The sequence below is a fragment of the Portunus trituberculatus genome, chromosome 18 (assembly GCF_017591435.1).
Source record: "Portunus trituberculatus isolate SZX2019 chromosome 18, ASM1759143v1, whole genome shotgun sequence".
Lineage (NCBI taxonomy): Eukaryota > Metazoa > Arthropoda > Malacostraca > Decapoda > Portunidae > Portunus > Portunus trituberculatus.
In genome coordinates, this window is record NC_059272.1 from 21,835,188 (window position 1) to 21,851,579 (window position 16,392).

The window sequence follows — 16,392 nt, forward strand, 5'->3', positions numbered from 1 at the left end:
TATATATATATATAGATATAGATAGATATATATATAGATATATATATATATATATATATATATATATATATATATATATATATATATATATATAGATAGATATATATATATATATATATATATATATATATATATATATATATATATATATATATATATATATATATATATATATATATATATATATATATATATATATATATATATATATATATATATATATATATATATATATATATATATATATATATATATATATATATATATATATATATATATATATATATATATATATATATATATATATATATATATATATATATATATATATATATATATATATATATATAGATATATATATATATATATATATATATATATATATATATATATATATATATATATATATATATATATATATATATATATAGATATATATATATATATATATATATATATATATATATATATATATATATATATATATATATATATATATATATATATATATATATATATATATATATATATATATATATATATAGATATATAGATAGATATATATATATATATATATATAGATATATATATATATATATATATAGATATATATATATATATATATATATATATATATATAGATATATATAGATATATATATATATATATATATATATATATATATATATATATATATATATATATATATATATATATATATATATATATATATATATATATATATATAGATATATATATATATATATATATATATATATATATATATATATATATATATATATATATATATATATATATAGATATATATATATATAGATATATATATATATATATATATATATATATATATATATATATATATATATATATATATATATATATATATATATATATATAGATATATATATATATATATATATATATATATATATATATATATATATATATATATATATATATATATATATATATATATATATATATATATATATATATATATATATATATATATATATATATATATATATATATATATATATATATATATATATATATATATATATATATATATATATATATATATATATATATATATATATATATATATATATATATATATATATATATATATATATATATATATATATATATATATATATATATATATATATATATATATATATATATATATATATATATATATATATATATATATATATATATATATATATATATATATATATATATATATATATATATATATATATATATATATATATATATATATATATATATATATATATATATATATATATATATATATATATATATATATATAGATATATATATATATATATATATAGATATATATATATATATATATATATATATATATATATATATATATATATATATATATATATATATATATATATATATATATATATATATATATATATATATATATATATATATATATATATATATATATATATATATATATATATATATATATATATATATATATATATATATATATATATATATATATATATATATATATATATATATATATATATATATATATATATATATATATATATATATATATATATATATATATATATATATATATATATATATATATATATATATATATATATATATATATATATATATATATATATATATATATATATATATATATATATATATATATATATATATATATATATATATATATATATATATATATATATATATATATATATATATATATATATATATATATATATATATATATATATATATATATATATATATATATATATATATATATATATATATATATATATATATATATATATATATATATATATATATATATATATATATATATATATATATATATATATATATATATATATATATATATATATATATATATATATATATATATATATATATATATATATATATATATATATATATATATATATATATATATATATATATATATATATATATATATATATATATATATATATATATATATATATATATATATATATATATATATATATATATATATATATATATATATATATATATATATATATATATATATATATATATATATATATATATATAGATATATATATATATATATATATATATATATATATATATATATATATATATATATATATATATATATATATATATATATATATATATATATATATATATATATATATATATATATATATATATATATATATATATATATATATATATATATATATATATATATATATATATATATATATATATATATATATATATATATATATATATATATATATATATATATATATATATATATATATATATATATATATATATAGATATATATATATATATATATATATATATATATATATATATATATATATATATATATATATATATATATATATATATATATATATATATATATATATATATATATATATATATATATATATATATATATATATATATATATATATATATATATATATATATATATATATATATATATATATATATATATATATATATATATATATATATATATATATATATATATATATATATATATATATATATATATATAAATAGATATAGATAGATATATATATATATATATATATATATATATATATATATATATATATATATATATATATATATATATATATATATATATATATATATATATATATATATATATATATATATATATATATATATATATATATATATATATATATATATATATATATATATATATATATATATATATATATATATATATATATATATATATATATATATATATATATATATATATATATATATATATATATATATATATATATATATATATATATATATATATATATATATATATATATATATATATATATATATATATATATATATATATATATATATATATATATATATATATATATATATATATATATATATATATATATATATATATATATATATATATATATATATATATATATATATATATATATATATATATATATATATATATATATATATATATATATATATATATATATATATATATATATATATATATATATATATATATATATATATATATATATATATATATATATATATATATATATATATATATATATATATATATATATATATATATATATATATATATATATATATATATATATATATATATATATATATATATATATATATATATATATATATATATATATATATATATATATATATATATATATATATATATATATATATATATATATATATATATATATATATATATATATATATATATATATATATATATATATATATATATATATATATATATATATATATATATATATATATATATATATATATATATATATATATATATATATATATATATATATATATATATATATATATATATATATATATATATATATATATATATATATATATATATATATATATATATATATATATATATATATATATATATATATATATATATATATATATATATATATATATATATATATATATATATATATATATATATATATATATATATATATATATATATATATATATATATATATATATATATATATATATATATATATATATATATATATATATATATATATATATATATATATATATATATATATATATATATATATATATATATATATATATATATATATATATATATATATATATATATATATATATATATATATATATATATATATATATATATATATATATATATATATATATATATATATATATATATATATATATATATATATATATATATATATATATATATATATATATATATATATATATATATATATATATATATATATATATATATATATATATATATATATATATATATATATATATATATATATATATATATATATATATATATATATATATATATATATATATATATATATATATATATATATATATATATATATATATATATATATATATATATATATATATATATATATATATATATATATATATATATATATATATATATATATATATATATATATATATATATATATATATATATATATATATATATATATATATATATATATATATATATATATATATATATATATATATATATATATATATATATATATATATATATATATATATATATATATATATATATATATATATATATATATATATATATATATATATATATATATATATATATATATATATATATATATATATATATATATATATATATATATATATATATATATATATATATATATATATATATATATATATATATATATATATATATATATATATATATATATATATATATATATATATATATATATATATATATATATATATATATATATATATATATATATATATATATATATATATATATATATATATATATATATATATATATATATATATATATATATATATATATATATATATATATATATATATATATATATATATATATATATATATATATATATATATATATATATATATATATATATATATATATATATATATATATATATATATATATATATATATATATATATATATATATATATATATATATATATATATATATATATATATATATATATATATATATATATATATATATATATATATATATATATATATATATATATATATATATATATATATATATATATATATATATATATATATATATATATATATATATATATATATATATATATATATATCTATATATATATATATATATATATATATATATATCTATATATATATATATATATATATATATATATATATATATATATATATATATATATATATATATATATATATATATATATATATATATATATATATATATATATATATATATATATATATATATATATATATATATATATATATATATATATATATATATATATATATATATATATATATATATATATATATATATATATATATATATATATATATATATATATATATATATATATATATATATATATATATATATATATATATATATATATATATATATATATATATATATATATATATATATATATATATATATATATATATATATATATATATATATATATATATATATATATATATATATATATATATATATATATATATATATATATATATATATATATATATATATATATATATATATATATATATATATATATATATATATATATATATATATATATATATATATATATATATATATATATATATATATATATATATATATATATATATATATATATATATATATATATATATATATATATATATATATATATATATATATATATATATATATATATATATATATATATATATATATATATATATATATATATATATATATATATATATATATATATATATATATATATATATATATATATATATATATATATATATATATATATATATATATATATATATATATATATATATATATATATATATATATATATATATATATATATATATATATATATATATATATATATATATATATATATATATATATATATATATATATATATATATATATATATATATATATATATATATATATATATATATATATATATATATATCTATATATATATATATATATATATATATCTATATATATATATATATATATATATATATATATATATATATATATATATATATATATATATATATATATATATATATATATATATATATATATATATATATATATCTATCTATATATATATATATATATATATATATATATATATATATATATATATATATATATATATATATATATATATATATATATATATATATATATATATATATATATATATATATATATATATATATATATATATATATATATATATATATATATATATATATATATATATATATATATATATATATATATATATATATATATATATATATATATATATATATATATATATATATATATATATATATATATATATATATATATATATATATATATATATATATATATATATATATATATATATATATATATATATATATATATATATATATATATATATATATATATATATATATATATATATATATATATATATATATATATATATATATATATATATATATATATATATATATATATATATATATATATATATATATATATATATATATATATATATATATATATATATATATATATATATATATATATATATATATATATATATATATATATATATATATATATATATATATATATATATATATATATATATATATATATATATATATATATATATATATATATATATATATATATATATATATATATATATATATATATATATATATATATATATATATATATATATATATATATATATATATATATATATATATATATATATATATATATATATATATATATATATATATATATATATATATATATATATATATATATATATATATATATATATATATATATATATATATATATATATATATATATATATATATATATATATATATATATATATATATATATATATATATATATATATATATATATATATATATATATATATATATATATATATATATATATATATATATATATATATATATATATATATATATATATATATATATATATATATATATATATATATATATATATATATATATATATATATATATATATATATATATATATCTATATATATATATATATATATATATATATATATATATATATATATATATATATATATATATATATATATATATATATATATATATATATATATATATATATATATATCTATATATATATATATATATATATATATATATATATATATATATATCTATATATATATATATATATATATATATATATATATATATATATATATATATATATATATATATATATATATATATATATATATATATATATATATATATATATATATATATATATATATATATATATATATATATATATATATATATATATATATATATATATATATATATATATATATATATATATATATATATATATATATATATATATATATATATATATATATATATATATATATATATATATATATATATATATATATATATATATATATATATATATATATATATATATATATATATATATATATATATATATATATATATATATATATATATATATATATATATATATATTTTTCATTTATTTTTTATTTTTATTTTTATTTTTATTTATTTTTTTTTTTTCCTTCCCCAGAGACGGACGAAAACTCCAGCTGCCTAAATCTCCATCATGAAGGCTTGGTCTGTTATCCAGCTGAAACTAAAATTGTAAATAATTCTCTCTCTCTCTCTCTCTCTCTCTCTCTCTCTCTCTCTCTCTCTCTCTCTCTCTCTCTCTCTCTCAAGGGACATTGAAAAAAAACATAACCTGCAGCCTTTCTCAGTCATGTCATAACTATGTGGTAATTTTTACAAAGTAGGTTATAACCAACTAGTTTAAGTCTACAGCATTGACTGCTTTATTGAACATGTACTTTGTGTTTTTGTATTTTATTGTGAGGAAACATTGTTCTTCATTTGACTATATTAAGGTGGGCGTCCAGTTTAGATACCAAAAAAAAATTGAAAAATAATACTTTTTGTGGAAAAAAAAATGTGGTAGATATACGTTAGCTATTATATCACAAAGTTTTATGGCGAAAAGTGCATTGGTTCCATTTAAATGCCATTTAATGGTCCCGTACTCAACCACATGCATGTGTTTACATTAGCAGGATTTTTTTTTTTTTTTTTTTTTTTTTTTTTAACTAAGAAAAAAAGGCAAAAATCTTAACTTTTTTTGGTGGACATGACACGGCAACACTGAAAATCTATGCGTGGTGTCAGTCAAGGCACCAGTGAGACTCAGTAGGGGGAAAGCTATCAGAGAAAGAGGTTGTTGCTGCGTCTCTCACTCTGCTACACAGAACGTAATTTAGTTACTGCATCCTGCTTTTCACCTACTGCCAACCATGGGATGGGTGTTTAAGAGGAATAAGCAGAGGAAGGACACTTAGAATATTCTGAGTATGGAAGTCAAAGAATAAAAAGAGCGTGTTGAACCCGACACCTCAAATGCTCCAATACACATCCTCGTGTCGCCCACCACCACCGCCACACCACATCTCACGCAGAACAAAGACAAGGAAATAAAGAAGAAAAGGTCCCATTATCACAATTAGAGAAGATCATTTACAAAATATTGAGAAAGGAAAAGATGTGGAAAATGATGACGAGCTTGTCATGCTGATGAAAAGGAGGCCGAAAAATCTCCTGCCTTTGACTACAGTTTGGAGCCTGATATATACGAGAACACCATAACCATGCAGCTTCAAGAACACATCACAACCAGTAAAAGTGGGAGCTGGACGTCAGAAGAAAAGCCTCTTCAGGATCAACATATTATTGACAGGAGGGGACTACATCTAATTGTATTATGAGATTGTAGATGATAAAAAGAACATGTAGTAAACCTGAATAAACTTCCTAGTGTGTTATAACGAGGTCGAGATCGATCGATAAACTTTATTGGTCCGTATCTCAAAACATAAGTTATTCTCCTTCTAAAATCTATTTTAAAGTCAATTTTAGCTGGATTTCAATTAAACAAACTAAAAAGGAGAATACTACTACTTCTATCAATTCACATCGCTATTGTTTTTATATATGTGACCTGGAATTTTGTATTATTTTTTGTCAAAAAAAAAAAAATTCATAAAACAGCCTAACAAAGTGGAAACCTTTCTTATTATAACGTGTCTTTGCCACAGGAAAATGAAGGTTATGGAGCAAATAATAACCCCAGAATAACACTCATAAGTTTTAGTTGCAATTATAATTGCATGGCAGGGTTGGGGACTAGAATGGGGATGAATGTCTAATATTGATGTACATGTTCCCAATACTTCATAACATAAAAATCAGAGCGTTTCATGCATATTTACCAAAGATATGACAACACCAATTTAAACCGGACGCTCCCCTTAAAGGAGGTTTCTAGAATTTATCAGTATTTTCTAAAGATGTGACTGTTCTTCAATCTGCATCTTGTGTAATCTCAAAATATATTTGTTTACATTTTCAGGAAAGTACAGGTCTTCATTCTCACTCAGTCTCCTGAAATTATATGTTTTAGACCATAAGATGTCTTTAGCATTAATAAACAATCAAACCTTATAAAGAAAATACTGATGGTGTATGAAACTTCTTAACAAACAACTATTTAAGAAATAATGCTCCTTTCCCCTTGAAATTAGAAAAAATTTAATATAAATAAAACTATGCAGCCAATGCTGTAGACTTCAATATGACACACAAAAACACCATTCAAGTGCACACAGAGAAGAGTAAGAATTATGACTGATACCTTTTATTACCTCAAGCATCCATACCAGTGAAGATATTCCAGATTAATCTGGTTCATGTTCAATGTCATATAATTTTATGTTTTAATTATCATAATGGCACATAAAACTCCCTATATATTATGTGGCTAATGACAAGGGGTGGGGTAATACAGGGCATTAAAACACACCCTGTAGGATAAGGCACAGTGTTCAGGTGCACTGCTTCTGTACTGAGATTTGACTCAAGAGATAACAGTGCTTCTGTAATGAGATTGACTCAAAAGGATTAGTCAAGTCAATTAAAAGACTTTTTTTGTAATCTTTACATTATTTTGCTCACATTAATAGAGTAAAGCACCATTATTGTCATCCATTGAAAGGAAGTTTTTTTTTCAGCATTGTATTTGTAAAGGAAACATGGCACAAAGTAGCCAGCTTCGAGATAAAAGGGCATAGAGTACATGTGAATCACAGTATACAATTACTAGATTCTTGAATTGTGAAAGGTGTGACAACCTTCATAAGCACAGTCAGAAGAATGCTTTTACCACAGTATTTCACGTGAATCATTGTATGTAAACTGGAAGAACTGGAAATCCCTCTCCGGATTTTCATTCCTACACTAAGACATGACTTTACTTCGAAGCATGATACTGTTATAAATTAAGAAAAATAAGTCTAGTCTTTGACCCAGATTTACAAAAGTAGAATTTATATTTACAAAAACTAATACTACTTCATAAAGCATTGCAAAAAAGCATTAAGTAAAAAAGTAAAAATAATCTCCAGTAAATCCAAATTTACAATTGATTTAAAGAAATGTAATTTGTTTGTAAACTGTTTCATCTGCATGTCTCCATTCCTGTATGTATTGTTAAGGACAACTTAAAGGTACAGACCCAGTGGACTGGGGATCCTCATCCTATAATGATGACAACATAAAAAGTGTGGGATGATTCACATTTTCCCAAGCCTTAATGTAAACTTTAAATTATTCCTCCCTTGAAGGGACTCATCACCTTGATATATAAATAGATGAACATTACACCTTCATAATGTGAGCTTATTTTGTTTCCTGCTTTTCTTTTCATCTTGCATAAAATATGTGAAAAGGAGAGATCACTTTAAAAGTATTAAAAAGTTTCTCAGCTCTACATTAACTACTTTACCCCACTCCTTAATAGTGAACACAACAATAATAAAATTACTGACACCAAGAATATTATCATCTATGGAGTAATGCAATATTTAATTGTACAAGTGACCAATGAATCTTTGATAACCATTAAATCATAAGATTAAGTAGAAATTACTGCATACTCTGCCTAGATGATAAAATAAGGACAAAGTGAATATAGCACAGATAAGTAGCTATCAATAGCTACTACACAAAGGCTTTGGCTTCAAAACAAGGGTTCTCTTACCTAGAGCTTATCTAACATGTAAGTCAAACTGCATCACATTTCACAAAATTAATCTGACATCCCTCCGAACACATTACTGATGTGGTAACTTTATTGATAAACAATGACAATGATTATCTATAAACAAATTCCTATTAGAAAAAATGTAAATTAGTATCCAGTGATCAAAACTCAGGAAAATTCCTTCCAATATAATTTAGAGCACCATTTTAGGAACACTAAAAAGATGACTGGGCAAATGTGTCAATAATACAATCATCCTCTTCAAAACCTGATGGGAAACATGTCACAAAATAATAACAATGATAATCATGGATGAGTAATCCAATACATCCTTACAGTGTGAATGCTGGGCTGCCACACCCTGAATTTATAAATATTTGGCCTGCCTATTGGCAACAATTTTGTGACACAGCCAATCACCACATGTTGACAATCCTAAATTCTTCAGCAAAAATTAGACCATAGTAGGCATTTTAACCTACTTAATCATAAGGACTTCCTTCCTTCATCTGTAAAAGATACACCCACAACTTTAACATATGAGTCAGCTATGTCAATGCCTTTGTGTTATACAGTCCAATTACAATGAAAATAATGTCTTAATGAGTATACATTCAATCAACTTCTCAATTACCAGATAATCTGGGCCATACATGTAATGTAATCCCAAATGGAGAAAACATAAGAGGTTGTGACTGGGCTGCAATGCCAAGACAATATGAGATCCTAGTCTGAATTCTTGATCCACCAGAACAGCAACATAGGCTCAGGGTGGGCCATTTTGAGCTAACAATGTCACCCACTGGAGGTCCTCATCTTACACATTCATCTTTACAAGCATTTCCTTAAATCAAGACAATAATACATCCTATATGTGAACCCTCAATTTAACCCCAGTACAATTCCTTGTTTTTATTTTCTTCACAGTTTAAACAAAATATTCTGGATATGAAAAATTGAGACCAAACGAGGACTTCCAGCACACCCCCTTCTGGGCCTGGGCCTCAAGGCATCAGATCAGTCAAGCCTGGAGGTACTGATCAACCTACTAGTGACTTGTAAAGCTATGGTCAACCTCACTAGTGGGAGTTAATAAGCAGTCACTCTGCATAGGAACTACACTGAGCAGAAAAATCGTTATAAAAAAATACTAACTCAAAATAATTATAATAATTAAAAACGGCTATCCAAAGAGCCATGCAATTCTATCAAACTTTACCAAACATATTTTACAGCTAAGAAAACTAAGACTATCCTGCATCTACTTAAAATTTTGTCCTCACTCATTCACCTATTTCTCTAAAAATAGGAGTTTACATTAATAAAATTGTACAACTTTGTACAGATAGTTTGTACAGCAGACATACCCTCCCAAACTTTTGCATTTTATATTAGTGCAAAATAAATAGCATGAATTTGAAATAAAATTAAGTATCAAAAGAAATGTTAGTGAGCAGAAAACTTTCGCTCTTATTTCAAGGGAAACATACTAAAATTCTATTATTTTGAACATACAAAAACTGGCAACAGGCACAAGACAAAGGCTTGGTTGGTAACAACCAGGGCAAGTTATGAGGAAAAAGAAGCAGCTATGGCTGGACAGCTGACTGGTTACTAATGAGCAATGGACATAATAGCCCTTAACACAAAATTATTTACAGGATTCTCACACAATCAATTGACTAAAATAAATGATTCCATTCATCTGCTCTTCACTAGGATGCTGCTACCAAATACCAAATGTGTAGCAGATTATTTTTCACACTGACTTGGGACTGACTACACCAAAATACAATCCTGCACATTTATGAGAAACACTTGATAAGATCTCTCAATCCAATGTACTCTTCCTGTAACTCTGCACAACTGGCTGGTGTGGAGTAAACACCTTAAGCCTCTTAATCATCAGCCTCTTGTACAAGAAGACACTGTCCTCGAGTCTCTACACCTCATCAGGGGCCATGTCACAATTGTTGTTGACCGTGTTGGCAGTAAGAGTGGATGGGGCCTGGCGGAATATGGTTGTGTTAGTTGGGTCCTTGAGGTTTTTTGGGAAAAACTGACAAGAAAAATTTTAATAAATTGTTTAAAACAATTCTCAGGTTTTCCATCATACAAAATACTGAAACAAAACCTCAGAAGACAAATAAGACGATCACAGTAATTGTATACATGTAGCAAAAGACATTTCTGATGCAGTGCTCTATGCATTAAGAAATAAAACATTACTTTAGAAAACAATGAGGCGCCACAAAACTGAATACGATAAAAGGCTGAATGCAACATGAACTGGATGTAGATTTGTGAGGGTGACAGACAAATCAACAGGCCATGGTGGTTGCCACAACTCACACCCGGAAGACTGATGGGCCGACATGAAAAGAAAACTGGACAAAATCACCACTATGTGGTGGGATAGGTGGTAGAGCTCCACTAAGGCCCATTACTTACATGCACCACATGACCTTGCACAGGTTTCTTCCTCACAGAATGAATTGTGTAACAAGAAGTGACAGGCACCATCTCCTGTTGGACAGACAGGATCATCAGCCCTAGTGTAGGTTGGAGGAAGATTCCACAAAGGAAACTAAGCAAGCCAGTGATGCTGTCAAAGCTTGGAGTGTTGCAACTTTCAAAACTGATCATGCAAATTAATTTACAAAACTATTACCCTACCAATGACAGTAAGGTAGTTAAATCAATTCCAGTATTGTGAGCATTTCACGAACCCCTAAGTATTCAAAGTAATATAGTAACTACTAACTATAGAACATAACTGTCATGGTACAGATCTGGAAAAGTGAAGCACCATAATACAGTAAGTCCTCCTTATACGGTACTTCGTTATCCTGTAAATTCAGTTACGGTGTTTGGTAATTACTACCCTCAATTCTATTAACGGTAAGAAAATTTCACAGATATGGTATCTGCTCGTGTTTTGTTTACACCGTACTGTGGCGCCACCACGCCCCGCGGCCACCACAACAATCAGTCTCTTCCCGCATTTCCCAATGAACACAAGTGAAATCCTTACAGCGTGTTTTTTGTGGATATTATGAGTAAGGGGTGAAATCCCAACTGTCCCTTAGCCTCGGGAGGGACATCATCTGATAAAATACATGGCGAGTGAAAGGTAAATAAAAACATTGTTTATTTCTTTTGCATAGTACTTTACATTTTTTTGCATGACTATTTTCATGTATGTAGGGGTGACTTTCGACGTGCTAGAACACATCCCCTATTATTACATATTATAATGGGTTCGGTATACGGTAATTAAGATTTGCAGTAAGGTTTTCAGGAACGCATATATGTACCGTATAATGAGGACTTACTGTACCATTATTTTCAAACATTACTCAATAAAAACTTCCATGGAAACTAAAAGCTTCAAAAGCTCAGCAGTCTTGAATTATAAATGTACAATGAATCTGAGACTGGCAATCTCTAATTATATACAACACTTATGTCCCATCTATTAATAGATGTACCAGTTTCAGTGACACACTGACCTTAATAAGTTATTTTTTTATCATACGTATGTAGAAATCAGGATAATAAGTAAAATGTAAGACAACTATTATATATATATATATATATATATATATATATATATATATATATATATATATATATATATATATATATATATATATATATATATATATATATATATATATATATATATATATATATATATATATATATATATATATATATATATATATATATATATATATATATATATATATATATATATATATATATATATATATATATATATATATATATATATATATATATATATATATATATATATATATACTGTATATAAAACAAGCATGCATATAAAGAGGATCATCTATATTATATATTAAGTATTATTCAATTATAAACTCCATGCAAACATGTCAAATGAAGAATATGAGGTCTGTTTAAAAAGTATCTTAAATCAGGGTTGAAAAAATTACTAACCTTCAGGATTCCAACTTTAATCTCCTTCAAAGAAAGCCTCTTGAGCTTCTTTCAAGTGGAATAAAGTAGCCCAATAGTCAAGTGGAACAAATCTTATCTCATATTTTGAAATGGCTAAAAATTGTAAAACTTATCCCAAGATATTGTTTTGGCTCTAAAACGCATCTTTCAAAAGGCATCTTCATTTAGGCAACAGCAAGAATTCACAAGTAACCATTCAGACAGTAAGAGGCCTGGAAAATCTGAGGCACCTCAAGTTTGGCCAAGAATTCTTAATCAGATAGAAGTAATGTTTGCACAAAAGCTATTTGAGCATATACTTTGCAGCCACTCTGTCCATTCTCAAGTTATCCACATAACATTCTACGTTATTAACAATTTCTTCAACTGTTTCTATAATCAAATATGCCTGGTTAATAAAGTAAGAATTTTAGCTTGTTAACAGTCCACTCTTTGTCTAATGGCTTCAGGTGGTTGAAAAAAATTTTAAGATTTTTTTTTCCCAATCAAACAAGAAAATTCAATCAGATAACTTTTGAACAGACCTCACATCCAATGTATATTTAGCCAAGAATACTGCAAAGTAGAATATTCAAAAATATTTCCCACCAGCCAGTTTTATATTTACAACAGAATAAATATGAAGCCAGTAAGATTAAGCATATGACAGTTGTAAATAAGTTTGCAGTAACTTTCCAGCAAAATCATGAATTATTAATATACATAATATATGCATTGCTTTCTACTTCTCCAATTAGAATGTCGCACATGTTGTATATAAAGAAAATTAAAACTTGAGAGCTTGTTAGCACAAAGAAGCTGAGGATGCTATTATAGTGAGGCGATAAAGCACCAAGGCTGTTCATGCAGCAACAAGGCTATTTTAGGTGTTTTAAACGTACAACTGTTCTTAAACTATGCAGTTTTCCACTTGAAACATACTTTTTGTGCACTTCTATACTATTTTTATTTAAAAGGAAGATTAGACATTTGCATTCAATGAATGTATAATATGCCAAACTACCTGAGCCAAAGTTAGACCTGTATAAATCAACAATGAAAAAGCATTAATTAGTGTAGGGCCATAAGAATACTATAACTAAACTGAATTTCTAACATACATATGTAAATGTAACTCTAAAGCCATATATAGCAAAAATAAAAGCCTTACAAAATTTAGCAGAATTAGGAATCTATTAGAAAACAGACTAACCATGTAAATCACCGTTCTTTTTTTGATTAAATGCCTACAAAAAGCATGTTTTACGTAGCACCCTCCTCCGTGTGAGGACTTGGAAAACCTTGTACAAAGGAAATTACATACAATGCTACTACTACCACAAGAAGTA

The 16,392-nt window shown here is 18.7% G+C and overlaps 2 protein-coding genes across 8 annotated transcripts in view; one reads left to right on the forward strand and one right to left on the reverse strand.

Annotated features, from left to right (window-relative positions):
- Positions 1-10,694, forward strand: part of LOC123505847 (exonuclease 1-like) — a 35,639-nt gene extending 24,945 nt beyond the window's left edge. For all 3 annotated transcript variants that reach the window (XM_045257625.1, XM_045257623.1, XM_045257624.1), the window contains exon 11: positions 7,511-10,694. In XM_045257625.1, coding sequence (XP_045113560.1) covers positions 7,511-7,550 — 40 coding nt within the window. In that variant the 3' untranslated portion in view covers positions 7,551-10,694. The remainder of the gene's footprint in view (positions 1-7,510) is intronic.
- Positions 9,649-16,392, reverse strand: part of LOC123505849 (coronin-1C-A-like) — a 47,860-nt gene continuing 41,116 nt past the window's right edge. For 2 of the 5 annotated variants that reach the window (XM_045257628.1, XM_045257629.1), the window contains one exon: positions 9,649-13,076. In XM_045257628.1, coding sequence (XP_045113563.1) covers positions 13,011-13,076 — 66 coding nt within the window. In that variant the 3' untranslated portion in view covers positions 9,649-13,010. Of the gene's footprint in view, positions 13,077-13,519; positions 13,595-15,043; positions 15,092-15,113; positions 16,085-16,392 lie in introns of those variants that run through there. The other 3 variants (XM_045257626.1, XM_045257627.1, XM_045257630.1) reach the window with 3 other exon arrangements.